At 34.6% G+C, this 18,645-nt stretch overlaps 1 protein-coding gene across 1 annotated transcript in view; it reads left to right on the forward strand.

The window, feature by feature from the left end:
• The first annotated feature begins 1,896 nt into the window (after positions 1–1,896).
• The window catches only part of LOC129226635 (soluble guanylate cyclase 88E-like), a 76,748-nt gene continuing 59,999 nt past the window's right edge, over positions 1,897–18,645 (forward strand). The window contains 2 exon segments of the mRNA XM_054861264.1: positions 1,897–2,453; positions 15,039–15,291. Coding sequence (XP_054717239.1) covers positions 1,897–2,453; positions 15,039–15,291 — 810 coding nt within the window.

Below are 18,645 nucleotides of genomic sequence, written 5' to 3' on the forward strand. Positions count from 1 at the left end.
GGCAAATTTTGTCTGACGATTCGGCAAAATTCTCATCCGAAAAATAGAATACTTTGTTCGAATGGAAAACATATGATTAATATGCTTCTAAAGGTAAAAGTTCAAAACTGTCCCAAGTATGGGCACTTGACTCTACTTTCATTAATTCGGACGACCTGGATTTCCCATCTGTTTGAACTAATGAGGTTCTACTGCAATATACTTTGTAATTTGTAGGTGTAACCCCAATGTTGATTTTCGCATCGTTTTTGACAAACCTGTACCAGAAGAGGCGACCCGATGAGAGACTTTGACCTCCTAAAAATTTCTTTATTTGGCAAATTTTGTCTGACAATTCGGCAAAATTATCATCATTCGGCGAAACTTGAAGTTCCATTCGACAAAATTATAATCATTCGGCGAAATTTGGAGTTCCATTTTGCAGGGGTGTCCCCCCCCCCCTAAGAGTAAGGGCGCACCCCCTAAATGCTGCCAAGACCCCTAAAACCAAGAGTTCCCCCTAAAAATGAAAAAATATCCCTCAAAACACCCACTTCCCCTAAAAATTCCAACGGCGCAATCTGCACCATGACCTCCCCCCCCCCCCCCCAGGTGGGCACCCCTGCATTCTGCAAAATTATCATCATTCGGTCAAATTTAGTGTTCCATTCGGCAAATTGAGAATTTCAGCCCTTCCAAAAAATTTTAATTTCCTGACGTTCCTAAAAGCAAGTGTGAGTAAACTAAACTCTGAGTATCAAGCCCTTTCCTGGATAATTGATAAACTTGATGTATTTGTAACTGAAAAAATATGAGTTTTTGAAGAAAAATTGAGTGTCGGAGCAACAATCAATCTCAATATCACAAAAGAGCCCACTAGCAGAAACGGTGTAGATTCTTGAGAAAGCGTCCGGACTATTTCAAAATAGGTGGTGAAAAAAAAAACGAAATTTTTGTAAAGAAAAAAATTTTAATTTTCAGGAGTCAAGGCTCGTACCGTATTTTCTGGGATATAATCTACAGGTAGCACAGACTCGTATTTTAAAAGATTAGTATCTTTTAGCATCTCATTTAGACTTAACGAGTAATCTAATGTGGGTTTAAGTTGCAGACTATTTTTAAGGATTTTCAATTTGCGCCGCAGACTACTGAAAGAAATTCGCTGCCGGACTAAAGAGTAAGTAGTTTTTTTGCTATTTTTTAACCGACTTCAAAAAAGGAGGTTATGATTTCGTATTGCCACTTTTTATGTGTGTTTTCGAATTATTCCAACACTACTGGACCGATTTGAAAAAAAAAAAAAAATTTGTCTGGAAGGGTATACTTCCCAGATGGTCCCATTGTAACTTGGTCAGGTTCTGATAAGGGGTCCCGGAGAAATCCAAGAAACTTTAAATTTCATACGTCAAGGTCACGTGGTGTTGCTGTGATCGGTGTATTTTCACACCTAAGCTTTTGGCTTTCTCTTGAACGATATTTAATTCTCGCGGCACATGGATGATTAATTTTCTCAACGCTGCGCCGCATGGTAATTTTTTATTATAGGTGTTACTAATGTATTTATTACTGCGTAGCAAAGCAGTAAATTAAATATATTTCGCAAACAAAATTTAAGTTCGTGGCGCCCCTAGAAGACGCTGTTTCATAAAAAGCATAGGATATACACCAGAGTATAATGGTTTAAAAAAGAGAGAGAAATAAGCAGAAAGAGGGTTGATCTTAGAACATGAAATAGTCAGTCCGCCAAAGCGCCAAGCGCCGAGGTTCCACGGAGGGGGGAAAAGTCCAAACAAAACACAATGACCGCCAACGACAAACTGCGACGCAAGCACACACCCGCGAAACCGAAAACCCGACTCCAGGAGCGGCGGCGAATACGGCCACTTCATATCCGCCGCTGAATACGTCCGGTCCACCATGTACGGCATGCTCCTCGAAAGCATCCAGCACTACGTGCAGGCGGAATACGGCGAAGATGTGTGGTTCAGAGCCCTAGAAGAAATCGGGTTCAAAAATGCAGTTTTCACTTGCCATAAAGTTTACCCGGATTGTATTATCCCGCAGCTGGCCGAAGCGTGCAGCAGGCAAATCCGGCAGCCAGATAAGTTGGATGACTTTTTGTGTTTTTTCGGGCAGTGCTTTGTAAGGTTCTTTACGCATTACGGGTATGATACCCTCATCAGGGCGTCCGGGAGGTACTTCAGGGATTTTCTGAACGGGATTGATAACCTCCACCACCAAATCCGGTTCAGTTATCCGAAAATGCAGAGCCCTTCTTTTTATGTGGAAAGGGAGGACATTGGAGGAGCCCGGCTGCATTATACGTCAAAGAGGTCCGGATTTGGGTATTATGTGAAAGGGCAGTTGGTTCAGATCGCCCAGACTTTCTATGGACTTGACCTTGAGGTAACCATTTTAACTGACGAAGATGATGAAAATAAAACCAGTGGATGCCATCTTATATATGATTTAAGGTATAGCATTTATGTTCTTAAATCTACTGTTTGACCACGGATTGTATGAAATTGGCAAACGTCCAGTTAAGATGAGTGAGAGGGGGAAAATTAAAATTTAATGCGCGCGTTCCGCTCATTTGAATGAGACTCTACTTAATTTAGTGGCTAACATACATCTGCAAAATCTGACATCCCTGAAAACTAATAGATGCGTCCATTTCCGCGTGTAAAGCGGATGTTTGCCTCTCCATCCAATCCGTGGTCAGACAGTACTCTTTAAATTTGCATGGAGCTTATGAAAACAGTACCTTTTATTTTTCAACGAATTTCGGTATGTTAGACGAAATTCAAATTGAATGTAGACCTGCACTGTTTTATTTGTAAGAAATTCGAGCTCTGAGATCCTGACCTACAGAAATTGAATTTTTTTGGTGTGTGTGTGTGAGAGAGGGGGGAGGGGGTAGAAAAGGTAATTTATCGCTGTTGTGCCTCCAGAATCTGCTACGTTCAGTAAATCATTTTTTATTTATTCATTGATTCAGGAGTTTAAAATTGCGAATTGTGTGTGCTTCCGAAAACTTGAGAAGGGAAAATCGATAGTGCGACCAACTAATTCAAAATCTGCCATGTGTTTATGAAAAACACGACGCTTCTAAACCCGCTAAGTGAAAATAAATATTCGACAATATTATGAAAATGAATGTCGAAACAATTCATTATATTAAACACCATGAAATTTTATTTGGAGCGTAACTTTTAACCTTAAGAAAATTCCAAGTAATAACGTTTTTTCTTCTTTCTGAGCAACTTAAAAACAGCACGTGGAGAGTTTTGGAGGCACAATTGGTTGTGAAAAGTGATGAAATTCAAATATTACACAAATAAACAAAGATGGTAATCTTTGAACGACGCAAATTACCTAAAAGAAGAATATCGTCAAATAAGTAAACTTTTTTTCTTAAAAATATGTCTAAGTACTTTGACTGTTTGTCACTTTTTGTGCTGCAAAAATTATTAAGACCATGAAAGTACCATTAGCCAAGTCAAATTTTCTTCTTTTTAAAAATGTATATCGAAGTGGGGGGTTGAATTGTCCGTAACTTTTGAGTTAATTATGAAGAAGTTGATATTATAAGGTAGGCCAAATTTTTCTCTTTTCAATAATGTATCAGCTATAAGTTGTATAAATTTCTAAAAATTAGTAGAAATCATTAGATAAGATAGAATTTCCTTCTTTTCAAAAATAAATCAGTATTCAAGGGCTCCTTTTTGTTTTCAAAGGTTCCTTCAAGAGAACGGTAAGCTCAAATAGTTCCTCAAAGTGTAAAAAGTTTTCTGTCCGTAGTGTAAGGGGCTATTCATTAATTACGTAAGGATGATTTTGGTCATTTTTGCCCCCCCCCCCCCGATGTAAAGGTACAAAGGATCTTTCAATGCCCCCCCCCCCCTACTTTTTACGCAAGATTCCATTTTGTTTTTCAAAATAATAAAATATAAAACTCTCAGTTTGACGTAAATCAAAAATTTTTAATTTTCAAATATATTATATGATGCGATACTAATTAGAAATGAAGCATGCCATATATAGTGCGATACTTTTAACATTTCATACTATTCATTCTTTGTAAAACGAGTAAAAAACAGCTTATCCTAAAACGTTTATACCTTACAGACGCAGACGAAATATGTTCCCTGCCAAACCACCTGACCGCGCGATTTCTAATATAAAATATCGATTTGGAAAATATAACGTTCGAAGGGGTTTGACATCCCCCCCCCCCACGCACACAAAGTTAGGGTATCTAGAGATTTTTCTAACCCCCCTCCCCCCTGAGACCTATACGAAGTTAACTAATGGCCCCCTAAGGCATCGTCCACAAATGATGTCACGCTTTGAGGAGGGCTCATGAAATCGTGAAAGGGGGTAACAAGAAGTGTGACATCACGTATTTTTTACACCATCTTGCTTATGAAAAACAGCGTGACATGGGACAAGAGGAAGAAGAGGAGAGGGAGGTAAGGTGAAGAGTGACACTTTGTGACAAAAGGGGAGGGATCAAATTTGTTTTAAAACGCGTGACATCATATACATCATTTAATACCCCGAAGGCAAAAAAAAAATGAGTAGAGTACTAAAAAAATAATATTTTTGCTCTTTTTGAAGGGTCTTTTTTTTTTTTTTTTTTTTTTTGAAATTTTGATCGGTTTTAACAATTTTGAAATTTTGGATAGAAGAAACAAAGGTTATTTTAGGATTTAACGATAAAAATAGAAAACAATCATTTATTGAAACTTGAAGCACATAGCCGTTACATGCTGCTATATTTCTTCAGTGTAAAGAAAAAAGATTTGTCCCTCGAAAAGGGTTGTTCATGAAAAAAAAAAAAAAGCTTTTTTCTGCAAAAGTCAAATTTAACCCAAATAAGTTCATGTTTTCAGTTTAGGAAAAATTTGAGTGCTTTAACAACTTATATCATTTTTCTAATATTCAAGAGTTAAGGATATTTAATGATTTTTTCCTGAACTCTATTAATTGTTTCGAAATTTAAGGACCTAAAAAATTTTCACAAAGTTTATGAATTTAGAAAACGAATAAATTGAATTTTAATTTATGAATTTTCAAAATTCTATTTTTTAGGATCGAATTTACAGTTAAATTCCTAAAATTCTCAAAAGTCTTTAAGAGTTAAAATTTAAGTTCTTGGCAGAAAGTGGCCTAAAATTTTAAGATTACGGACTTTCAAGGAATAAAAAGCATTTGTCGAAAATTGGAAGAATCAACACTCATTTTCACAAAATTTAAGAACTTTTTAAAATGTCGCAATGTTTTCCTTTAAAAAAAAAACATTGCATGACCTACATATGCGAAAAAGGACAAATCGTACAATATATAGACACTTATATTTAAATAATTACATAAGGAAGCTATAATTAGAAGCGATAACGCCAAAAGCGGAAATAAACATAATTCTCGATTCTATCCTGTTACAAATAAATAAAAGTAATGCGCCCTTAGTCCAAGGTGTGATAACCGACATTTTGTTACCCATTAAGTGAATTAACCGGCATATTTTATTAGAATATTTCTCGATTTCACACTGTTGCTATGACAGATCTGTCACAAAATTCCACATTTTAACTTTTGGTATCGAACTTATTTTTCTTTTTTTTTCTGCATCAAGCACATATCGCATGGGCGAACCTTTGTCTATTCGCCCTTACACCAGGGGTGACCACTGGGGGGGGGGGGGGGGTTATGACGCAAGTTGCGCTATCAATTTTTAGGGGCGGGATTTTTTAATTTTTTTTTCATTTGTTCATTTAAGTTTATTTATTGATTTATTTTTAATTTAAATTATTTATTTTATTTTATTCTGGTAATATTTATTTCATTTATTTATTTAGTATGTGTGTGTATGTCATTGGCGCAGCACATAACTTTTCTATAAAAAAAATAATAATAAAATTCAATAAATAAATAATATTTTTTTTTTAAATAATAATAAAGCAAGTCAAAAAAAAAAGAAAAAAGGAAAAGAGGGTTGAGGAAAGTTTTTGGGGAATTTGCGCCTTTGAACTTGGGGGGGGGGGGGCACCCCTGCCTTACGCACAGGAGCAACCCGAACTTAAATTTCTGGGAGGGCGGAAATTCTCAATTTGCTGAATGGAACCTCAAATTTTGCCGCATGTTGATAATTTTTTCCGAATAGAGCTCCAAATTTCGCCGAGTCGTCAGACAAAATTTGTAAAATAAAGAAATTTTGGGAGGTCACAGTGACTTTCCGTGACCTCCCATCGGGGCACCTCTTCTTGTGCAGGTTTGTCAAAGACGATGCGAAAATCAATATCGGGGAAAACCCTACAAACTACAAAGCGTATTGCAGTAGAACCTCATTAGTTAAAAACAGATGGGAGATCCAGGTCGTCAGAATTAATGAAAGTACAGATTAATTAAAATAACTTGTAAATTGAGTGAAGGGTACATAAACAAACTACTGTGCATAAAAATAATTGTACATTCAAAAGAAAAAAATATATAAATCCGCGTAAGAGGAAACATTAAGTATAGTATGTGCATTAAAGTGGAGCTTAAAAGCCATAAAAAAAATTCCTTAGTTTACACCTAGCTTTATGTATTAATAGGCAAGCCGTTTCCTTTCGGTACCGATTTCTCCTCTGTTTGTGAACCGATTTCCTTCATTCCTTTTTTCTTCGGTAGCTATTGCCGAGATTTAGTGTCATCAGTAAAAATTTTTAAATCGAACGGTAATTAACAGAGATATTAATAAAAAACACATTTTTGTCCAAAATGGCTCTTTCTACGCGAACGGATGGTCCATTTTTTTCTAATTTGATATGGTTGGAAAGGTCTTTAAAAAATACTCCCAACGAAAATATTGTCAGGGCGCCCAAGGTCCAATAACCTAAATCCACTAGAAAAAAAGTTATAAGCGTTTTTTAACCGACTTCAAAAAGGAGGCGGTTATCAGTTCATACCGTACGTATGTTTTTTTTTTTTTTTTTTTTTTTGTCCACTCATAGCGTCTCACCTAGTGAACCGATTTTGATGATTCTTTTTTTAATGGATAGGGGATGGCTCAACTTAGGTCCCATTACTTTGTTTGACCATATTTGTTCTTTAGAAAAAAAGTTATGGGCAAAAAACAGTAAATTTTATGCAATTTCCCTATTAAATGATTAAAATGATATTGTAGCGAAGTTCGCACTTTTCATCCGTGGATAACGGTGGCTCAGTGGTAGAATTCTCGCCTCCCACACGAGCGACCCGGGTTCAAATCCCGACTAGGACAAGGTGAATTTTACTAAAATTTCGTTTCTACTGTTCCCGTATTTTCTCGAATGTTCTATTAATTTCTGTATCTTTCCAAGTCTGGAAAGTTCCAGCACTTTCTCAAGTTGTATATAAGGAGATGTAACGTTCATTCGTGGTTCTGAATAAAGATCTCGAGTTGAGCCTAACGAGTATTCGCTTCATTTGGCTTTCACATTGTCTTCGCTATCTTCATCTACGCGACAATATGAAACTCATTGTTATAAAAGGTTGGTGCCATATAACAGTAACATTAATAGTAATTGTCATGATAATTTTGAATGAAGGCTTCTCTGAAGCAAGCATCAAATTTCTTCAAGGGATATTTCGATAATGGGGAATCTGGCGCTGTCGGCTCATTTTTGGCGTAAATAATTTTATTTTAGTAACCCTGCTGATTTATAGTAACCCTATGTGAATTATCAAAATCTTCCTTTCTTCAGTGCTATTGCTCCATAGTAGGGGTAAACCTAACCTGGAAGCGAGGTGATGTAATGATTAGGATCTGCTTAGCCTTCACAATGCTACCATTAGGTTTGCCTCAACTACTATGTAGTATTTTTATCGTTATCATCTATGCCGATAACAGATGATCGGGGCTAAGTAAGAAAATACAGGATTGCATCATGAGCAACTTAGATGCTGTGGAATGTAAATTAGTTAGGAAAAGCGCGATACTTAAATGGTTATAATTAAATTAACTACGCATGATTTCCAGAGAGGAACGAAGATAAGTTTTTTAGTGCCAATCGCTTCAAGTTTAACGCGTGTCAATAGTTTTTTTTTTTTTTTAGTATGGAGCATTTTTAAGAAAAGAATGTGAAGTTTCGTGATGGTAACTTCTTATTATTTCTGAAATACCTACATTTACACTAAAAAGAATAAAATAAAAAAATTTTGAAAAAAAAAATAGAACCGCCTTCAAAATTGCTCTAAAAAGTGAAAAATAATTTTATTCTTTAAACACCATCGATAATGCTTTTAAGCATAATTTTTGAAGTTGGCGCAAAAACGATAGATAAAATCATTCACAGCCATAACTCAAATACAACTATAAATTTAACCAGGCCCAGTTCCTTCACTATCACATACATTATGCGTTGATGACAGCATATTTGAATAACGATATAAATGTTTCGTTCGTAACTTTGGATGCTTTTTTTTTTTTTAATGTTTGATTTTGGAAATAAAGCGTGGACTTTATGACGTTACAAGTGATGTACTTTGGCACGCTACTCCATACCAGAGCAAAATTTTACGTTTTGCCGTCAACCATCTTTCCAGGTTATGATAATTTGCGCTGTGCGCTAATGGCGTCAGTGAATGGGATTTCATCGCTTTTGATGCCATGTGCAGAAGCGTAAAAAATTAATTTCAATCTGCGCATCGATTAAAATAATAGTTTAAAAAATTAATTTTTTTCAAATTATTTAAAAAATGGTTAAAAACCTTTGTTTTAAGCATGCTCTTTCATAAAAACAAAAATATTTTTAAAATTTCGGAAACGACCTCATTACCGAAACATCCCCTTTCATCCATATTTTTTGAGATTAACAGACAAAAAGCAAAATTGAAATCAATTATTACTGTTTGTTACTTTGTGTACATATAAAAATTGTATGCTTCCAGATATGCAATAAACATGAGTAAGAGTAGAAATAAAAATGTTAGAAATAGTTAAATTCATACAAGTTTTCTCAAATATTCATTTATGAATATGGTCGAATTTCGACCACTGGGCAAACACTAGTTTTTATAATTCCATTATAAAAATCCATTTATTTTAAAAATTATACATAAAACGTTTGATCAGTGTATTAAAATATTTAGAGGTTGCTCAATGGTTGAACAAAATTTTTTCAAAATTTTATTCAAGTTATATAAGCTAATTTTCTCACTGTTAATAAAATTGTATTCGCTGTTAACCAGACATGAAAGATTAAATATTTTGTTAGCAGGGACGTGCACAGAAATTTCGGGGGCCCGTTACAAATGGCTTTTGTATGCCCCCTCCATATTGTTTACTCCTATATTTTACGCCTAGTTTTTAAAATATTGGGCCCCCTTCCGGCTCAGGTCCAGGCCAACAGGGGTCCCTTCTCCCCCCCCCCCCTGCAAGCCCTTGTTTGTTAGACACTTTTAGTTTAGCACCTACTTTTTAAATATTAATAGCAATTTTGTGCAAGCGTTTTATGCTCACAGAAATTATAAGGCCCTTTTGAAGCACGATGCTGAAGTTCGGGTGTTGGTTTCATGGGATACTGCAGATTACTAGGAAACAGAAAAGTTAAATTTCAAAAAGCAACATCGCTTCAAGAGTTAATAAAAAGAAAAAAAGTAAAAAAATATTTAAATAGTACCAAAATTTTTATTGAATGAAAATGGTAATAATTGTAAAAGAAAATTATCAATGTATGCTGTAATTGAATGTATAAACAATGAATGCAGTAATTGAATAACAAAAAGTGAGAATTTGAATCGGAGTATTCTCAATTACGTTTTGGGGAGGAACTGACAGACACGCGTACAAGTAATCGTCTCAAATCCTCCTACTTAAAAATTTGTATACAATGCATTAATTTAATAAATATTTTTCAAAATAAATGATTTAACCTTTTTTTAATTCTTCCTTATTATTAATCTTACGTATTACCTTATAATGACAGGGGTGCTCACTGCTCATCCCCCCATGAGCAAGGGTGCCCCCCCCAGAGCTACTATAAAGACCCCCCTCCAAGAGAGAGACTCCCTCAAAAAAAGGGGACAATACCCCTCAACTTTACCACCCACCCCTCCCTAAAATTTCAATGTCGTAGTCTGCCGCATCCCTGATAATGATATGTAACCTTCTGTTGCAGGAAAGTATATTTATTATATTGTGTATAACCATTTTAAACAGTTTCTGGCTCAGAGCCTACTTAAAATTATTTTAATTTTAAAAAAAAATCGACTGATTCTGAATAATCGTCTAAGTGGCTGACTATGGCCGAAGGTCGATTACCGATTGCTGCCGAAAAGTTAGTGCAACATTAATATACATTGAACTTGCCCCCCCCCCCCCCCACCCACTTGATAAACCTGCCATCTGGAACCTGCGGCCACTGCATGTACAAGAAGCGTCTCTTCCATTATAGTGCAAATGAGTGAACAACGAAATGAAAAACAAAAGAAACAAAATGGAGCAGACTTGGTCAGTTTGTTTCATTAGAGCTCTTAATAGAAGCAATGTCTCGCACAATGTGACGTCATTAAAGGTCGCAGATTGGTCGTGAGTCAACTGAGCGAAAATCTCTTTCAGCGTAGGAAATGGACAGTGGTCCATTTCACACTGTCATTAAGAGCAAATAAAATGCGTTTGGTGGTGCGATAATGCAATAATGCCCTAGCCCAGGGGCGTAGCTAAGGGGGGGTTTTGGGGACAAACCCCCCCCCCCCCGAAAAGTTCGTCTCAAAAAAAAAAAGAGAAAAAGAAGAGAGAAGAGAAAGAAAAAAAAAAAGAAGAAAAGGAAAAAATTCCAAGCGATTACACACACACACATATATATATATATATATACATATATATATATATATATATATATATATATATATATATATATATATATATACATATATATATATATATATATATATATATATAATATATATATATATATATATATATATATATATATATATATATATATATATATATATATATATATATATATATATAATATATCTATATATAATCTATATATATATATATATATATATAGAGAGAGAGAGAGAGAGAGAGAGAGAGATAAAAGAAGTAACCCCCCCCCCCCCCCGAAAGTCGGGTCCCAGCTACGCCACTGCCCTAGCCTTCCAAAAAAAATGCTTCCAATACTTCGAATGACATTCATGTTGCTATTTTGCCAGTGGTAAACATAACTGGTATTCAATATGTGCACTCGAAACACGTTATGAACGGGGATTAAAGAACATAATTTTGAATCTTGTTCTCGAAAAGTTCAACAGAAATCCTCCTGTGTTCTTATTTTTATTGTTCTATTAATAATGTAGAACAAATAGAATTTGTTTCATTGTTTGAAATATTATGAAAGCTTTAATTAAGTATTATTAACTAAAAAGTAAATTAAGTGCGCGATGCAATGCATGCAAATTCATTTACAGACGCCATGTAAGAGCTTGAGTAGATTTTGTAACACACCTAATTTGTTGATAACGAAAATTTAAGGCCGTTTGATATGATTTTTTGGTTTCTTGTGCACTTTTTAAGGATGACGCTTATTCAAAATTACTTGTAATAGGTACAGTATCACATGCAATTTCAAACTTGAAATCAGTGGCGTAGCTAGGGAGGGACGGAGGGGGCGGTCCGCCCCGGGCGGCACTTTTTGGGGGGCAGCAATTTCACACTTTTGATGCAAAAAAATTTAACGCGTTTTTCCAATAAGGAAATCATGCTTTTAGTCTATAACTGGAGGCAAAAAAAAAAAAATCTTCGAATTGTAAAGTTTTGGTACGACTATGATAATTAAATTACTCTAATACAAAACATGAGTTTTTCTTGTGGACTATTGTTTGTTTTTTTCTCTTCCTTTGTCTGAAATTACAGACTGAGGGAGGTGGTAGTCTAAAGTCAAGGGACCATGTTTATTCCTTTTTACTGTTAAATTCTCTATTGCGAAAGAAACAATACATTTCATAGCGTTTCGTTACATGATGAAATTACCACTTGATTTTAAGAAAGTTGCTTGGAAACCACCTTATTAAAAAAAAATCACTTTTTTTTCTAGAGGAAAGTGACAACAAGAGTAAAAGGAGAGAGGTCTCAAATGGTGGGCGATTTCTTGCTCATTTTCAAGATAGTATCATCTATTTCAACAATTGCTTTGATTGGTCATTGATTACAAAATTTTCACTAAGACAGAATGAATTTTATGCTCATTTTACAAAACGCTTATTCACAACTCGAATAATAATTGCTTGTGTTTCTGTTTTATATCAGCAAAAATCCTTGAACAGCAAAAGCCAGCAAAACAAATGAGTTAAATGAGTTTCAATGAGAAACTCATTTAGTCATTCATTTTAAAGAAAGGTTTTTAATCAGTAAAATTTTCTCTAGGCAAAGCCTTTCACACTTACATCAAAAGTAATGATTTCTGATGCACTACGTTTTCTTTTCATGAATCACAGTGTGGTGAATCGAATGTAAAGGGCCTCTTAAACTTATCGCCCGGTATCAGTGAAAAATAAAATCATCCAAATTTGGTAATATAGCAGTAAAGGATCTAGGGAAGGGAAGGGGTGAGTCGTGCTCGTACCTTGGTTGGGAACTTTTAAGTTCTTCAATATTAAGTGATTCGCTCAAGCACGAATCCAAAAGGGAGTTTATAACTCCCTCTGAGAAGCCACATTAACCCTGAATTAGAGTTTCTAAAACTTTAAATTAGGAAACTTTCCCCGACCTTTAAGCTCCTTCCTACTGTCACAAAGCTTAAAATGTATTTTTAGGACTTTATTTTTGAAAAATTTCCAGAGGAGAGCCAGTCACCATCCCTTTATCCCTTAACTTGGCCAAACATAGCCTAAAACAACGTTTTGGGGGGCTCCATTTTCAATCCTCCCCTGGTTTCGCTGTCTAACGTTGCAAAGAAAGCTTTAAAATGTTATAAGGCCAGTGAGTTTTGACCCACCAAAAACAGCTTAAAATTGCGTTCTTAAACCCTCAAAAAATGTCACATTTTTCGGAAGAGCAAACAACCTTCCTATCCCTTAACGTCATCAAACAGCCCAAAAGCGCAGTTTTAGGCCTTGAGTCTCGAAACATTTCCAAAGGATAACGTCCACATCACCCCTTCGCTTGACGTCCCGTCTCATCTTTTAGCCTAATATTGAGTTTTTAAAACTTAAATACCAACTAATTCCTGAGGGCGGTCAAGCTCTGACGCTTCCTGTAACGTGATTAACTATAGTCTAATATGTTTATTTAGGACATCAACTTCGAACTTCAAAATCCCCATCTCATCCAATGTCTCCAAAAATAGCATAAAGTAGTTGAAAGTTACATTTTAGAAAAATTCTAAGGTAGGGACCCCAAATGTGCAGGTAATCATCTAACGTCATCACACAGTTGACTCCAAATTTCGTTTTTAGAAATTTCTGAGGGAAGACCACAAAGCTTTTTTTTCTTTCGGTGATATAGAGTTTAAAATGAGCAAGTTTTGAAAAAAGATTTTGGGTGGAAGACCCCCCTCCGAACTCTCTCTCACAACTTTGTTCGCCAAACAACGGCTAAAATCGCGTTTTGGGACGTCCTTTTCAAAAAGTTTCAAGGGGAGACGGAAAAACCATTTTACTTCACATTTTGGAAACATTTGGGAACTGATGCCGTCAAAGATAGCCTGCAATTGAGTTTTTAAAACTTTGGCATCGGAAAATTCCAGAGAGCTTCAAAACGTTCCCTATTCTCTTTAACGCCATCAAAGATAGACTAGAATTGATTTCAAGTTTCAAAATATTTCGAGAGGAAAACTCAGGCTTTGTTGGAGTTAGGGGAGGCCCTTACACCACTAGATACATCCTACAGTTCGTATTTTTCAGTTTAGTTCAAAAGCTTTCCGTACAGCGCCCCCGAATCTTCCCCAATATCTTCACGTATCCAAAAATAGCCTAAAATTGCTTTTTAACACTTTAATTTCGAAAAATTTGCTTGAGAAGTCTTGACCCCCTAATGTCACCAAAAAAAAAAAAAAGCATAAAACTTATTTTAATTTTGAAAAAAAAAAAAATAACTGGAGGGAGCTCCAAGCTTCTTTTCTATAAGCGTCACTCAAAATTGCTCAAAATTCCAAATTTTGACTTAAGTTTTGGAATATTTCGGTGGGGATCTGAATTCCTTTTTTTTTCTTCTGCAGGAAAAATACGAAGGGAAAAAGACAAGTGTATTTTCTTCTTTATTAAATTCTGATTAAAATACTTCTGGCTCGTTAATGTATTAACTATTTCCCATCAAAAGGACGGCAAATTGAGGAACCGCCCCGGGCGGCAGAAAATGTAGCTACGCCACTGCTTGAAATTGATGTTAATGTCGTTTGACGCATAGCTTGACGTACATGTTCTTATTGTCTTACTTTGTCTTACTTCATACAAATATTGTGGTTGATTGTTGTTTGAAGATCTTACAACTGGTTTTATTTTCCTTTTTAACCGTGATTCAAATCTTCATGAACTGATTTTAGTGCACATTCATATAATTTGGTACATATGTTTGTACATGGCGCCACTAGATGGCGCCATGTACAAACATATGTACCAAATTATATGAGTGTGCACAAACATATGTACCAACATTGTCAAGGCGCTTAACGGGCCTTGACAATTTATGACTTTTCTGTGTTAAACAGATACAACTATGATCCGCTCATGCATCCACCAATCAATGTCAACGTTCAACGTTTGTTTATTTTTGATTGGAAGTCGCCCATTTTGACCACAAGAGGCGCTGAACGAAACCAATCAATGGCAACGTACTGGAAACAGGGGGTTCCCTGTAGCGCCCTCTTTGTTGAAATGAGTTTCAGCGATTGTCACGGCCTATAAGAATTAAATGGGACCATGATTTGTAACAATACTTTCTCGGTGTCTTAAATTATAAAATATTCTGCTCATGTGATTTCCTCTTGGATTGGTTCAATCAAGTCTGAATTAGACATTAATAGCACGTGATGAAATTTGCAACTAGTTTTATCAACAAATTTGTTTTTTCTCTTTTTCTTTTACAGATTCGACAATACCCCTTACCAAGAAGCACAGACTGCCCGTAGGAATATGATAGAACATACGGATTTGGTGCCGGTTTCGAACGTATATTTGTTTCAACTCTTCCCCTTTGCCATCGCCTTCGATCGAACCATGACCATTCGCCAAGTTGGGGAAAAAGTTCGAGAATTATTCGGTGGTGAAGAGATGATCGGATTGAAAATTAACACTTTCTTCATCATGCACAGACCAAGAGTTGCATTCACATGGGACAAAGTGAGTGTTTCAATTGTTTTACTTGGATTTAAATATGAATGATTTGTCGTTACCAAACACAATACTTTACCTTTCGCAGATGCATGTTTTGGGGTACTTATTTTATTTTTTCTGCGAAAAAAATATTGGTCATGAAAAAGTGGAAGATATGAAAAGATAAAACTGTGCAATCCGAAAAGATTTTGAATACATTAAAAATTGTGATGTCTTCCTCATGCATTATTATTATCTACAGTGTTTACGATTATCAGTAACAATATTGTTTACGGCAGTCGGTAAACTTTTTTGAGAGTTCCATGAGGAGTTCAGAGAGAGAACCATGTACGTTGCAGCTATTTTCGTTTTTCATACCATTGTTTGACATTTAAAGATGAAATCACAAAACTTTGAATTTTAAAAGTATTGGAAGTAAAATATCAAAGGGTTTTTTGTTTCAAATTCATGTCATTTTTACTACCTCTATAAAAACTATTACTCATAGTTCAACAATAGTTTTTCTGAACTGTATAGCTTTATATATATATATATATATATATATATATATATATATATATATATATATATATATATATATATATATATATATATATATATATTCATGAATAAACAATCAAAACAAATTGGAAATTTATTTTGATTATACTTTAGTGTTTATTCTTTCATCTTTCATTTTTCTTTCAATATCTTTGAATTTATGTTTTAAATATTCTAATAATGTATCTCATGTTTTATGTGTATATATATATATATTCTGAGGTATATAGATTTATTTATTTTTTTCTAAATTATATAGTTTTTGTATATTTTTTTCTGGTTATATATAGTTTTTATGTATACTTTTCTTGAACTATGAGAGATCTATAGTTCAGAAATGAAGCTGAAAATACTTCAAAAAGATCAGAAAAATAATTGCAAATAATTTTTATATCACCGTGAAAAAGGATTTTAATTTTTCATTGTTACCAACTTTCAAGGAAGAAATAACTTAAATGTGAAAACGTTTGGGAATATTTTTGTTATTTACTATTATGATTGTCAACATTATTTCTTTATACATTAGGTAAAAACATCGGATGGTAAGAGAAACGGAAGACACTAAAAAAGGGGAGGAGAAAAGGGATCCCTTTGAATGATGTTGTCCCTTTCAAATACTACAGGGCACCGCCCTCAGGAACGAAACCCTCCCCCCTCCCATGAAAAGAGACTAAAACTCCTTAAAATGACCTCTCTTGAAAAAATTTCAAAAGCGCAGTGAACCCCCTCCCCTTGTGAATATTCTTGAGGTAGATGAAAAAAAAAAAAAAACTAGTTTGAAAATGACTGAAAATAAAATTACAAAGAGTTTTCTGACGACTTGTCAGTTAGGGTTTCTTTTGCAGCAAGGATTTTCAGATGAAATGCTAAACTCAAAATTCTTCCAACCTCAAACGTTTACAAAATAGTAAATTTGTTTCTGAAAATTATTCTCCAAACTTACCGGTATAACTTTTGCTCCGAGACCTTTTTAAATATGTACCAAGTACTATTTTTAATACAAATCTTGATGCAAATGAAACTGAATTGAGTCATAATGTTGACAAAATTTCTACACAAATGATAAAATGCAAAACTTTGTCATTAAATTAGTTTTCGTGTATAGAAGTTAATTAGCGACTTTGGTCCTGAAGTGTGCAACTTTTATACCGGAAGTTCATAAGGAGTTCTAATATATAACTTAGATAAATTAGATGCATGATGCAAATTCAAGTTTTCCGTTTACTTTTAATCTACCATGAAAAATACAGAAGAAATTATAATGTAAGACAAATTATCTCGAGAAACATTTGTATCGAAAACATTTTTTGGATCAAATCCGTAAATTCATACTGTTTCAGATCCGCCATCATTTTCGCACCAAAAGTGTCTATTCTTCAAACAGTGACACTTGCATAGAATGAAGTGGAAAGTTCATCGTTCTTTCTCTCTCTCTCTCTCTGACTTCCGAATTTTGAGAAGTAAACTGAAGGGGGAAAAGTTTGTCTAAAGTTGGGTTCTACTTCAAAGTCGAGTACCATTATTTTTAGTATTTTTGACTTGGAGACGGAATCTCTTCAAAGTTGGATAATAGAAGGTAGAAGGGTCACTTTAGAAGAAGAGCCCAGTAATTCGTCATTTGGTTCCAAACCCACATGGAATAAAATCAGTAGTAAAAAAAAACAAGAAAACAATCTTTTTTAAGAGAATTTTTCATACCAAAAGACTGCTGCAATAGCTTTTTAAACACGGTATATAGACGGTATTCTTGGAACGAAAATGCCCCATAGAAACGAAAATGCCTCTACAAATGAATGTAGCATGAAACTTCTTAACTTCTTATGCAGTTCGTTGCACACCGATCCGAGAAAGACAGATTTACAGAGTCGTTAAAAGAGAGTTGAATATAGGTACAATTTGAATGGAAATTTCGCCAAACCTGACTGTGGATTTTTTGCGCCAAATGTTTTGCCTGTTTTGAGATGAATCGCCAATTTGTTTTGTCGTTTCAGTTTTCTTTCCACTTTCTGTCTCATTTTTTATCTTCACCGCTCCAAAAAAAAAAAACTTTAAAACTGACTACAGTTCATGTCTGAAAAATAATTTTTGAGAATTTTGGATGCTGTGTGCCAAAACACAGCCAATGACTAAGCAATTGACAACAAGAGGAAGTTTTAATTTAAATAATATTCAACCCAAATTCAAAATAATAGAATACTTCCCACTTTTTGGAAACAAGTTAATTCTAACCAAATATAAGTGCCAATTAGGAATTTAAATGAACGTGCCACCTTTCTTAAACCTAAAAGTGTGTATTTCATTTCAAATATACTCAATTAAAAATAATCTTAGACAGAATAATCCAAAAGTTTATAGTGATGAAGATTTATGTTGAGTGAAAAAAATAGAATATTCAAATTAAATGTGGAAAAAACAATTTCAAAAGGAACAATATCAGTAATAGAATGCGTCATTTTTTGCTGGATTCAATGCTTTAATCCTTTTTCACACGGATTCTGCCACCTGTTTACATTTAATCTTTTTTGACACTGTTTCCATACCCTCTTCAATGCGACAACGAGCTCAATTTTGTTGGCGGACACCAGGTTTTGAACCGGTTTATTTAGATTTGACGGTATTACAAATTTTTGATCGTATTGAGATTGGTAGAGTTGCTTGACCAATTTCATACCGAAATTCCTCTTTCTGTTTAAAATCTATGAGTCGATTTAGAGATGAGACACGGAGTAGAATGTTGCTGAAAGATAAAATGTGTTACTGAATGTGTAACTGCTGTGCCTCAGATGAAGTATCATGCAGTATCATTGATAAACAGTGGAA

Source organism: Uloborus diversus, chromosome 7, assembly GCF_026930045.1.
Source record: "Uloborus diversus isolate 005 chromosome 7, Udiv.v.3.1, whole genome shotgun sequence".
Lineage (NCBI taxonomy): Eukaryota > Metazoa > Arthropoda > Arachnida > Araneae > Uloboridae > Uloborus > Uloborus diversus.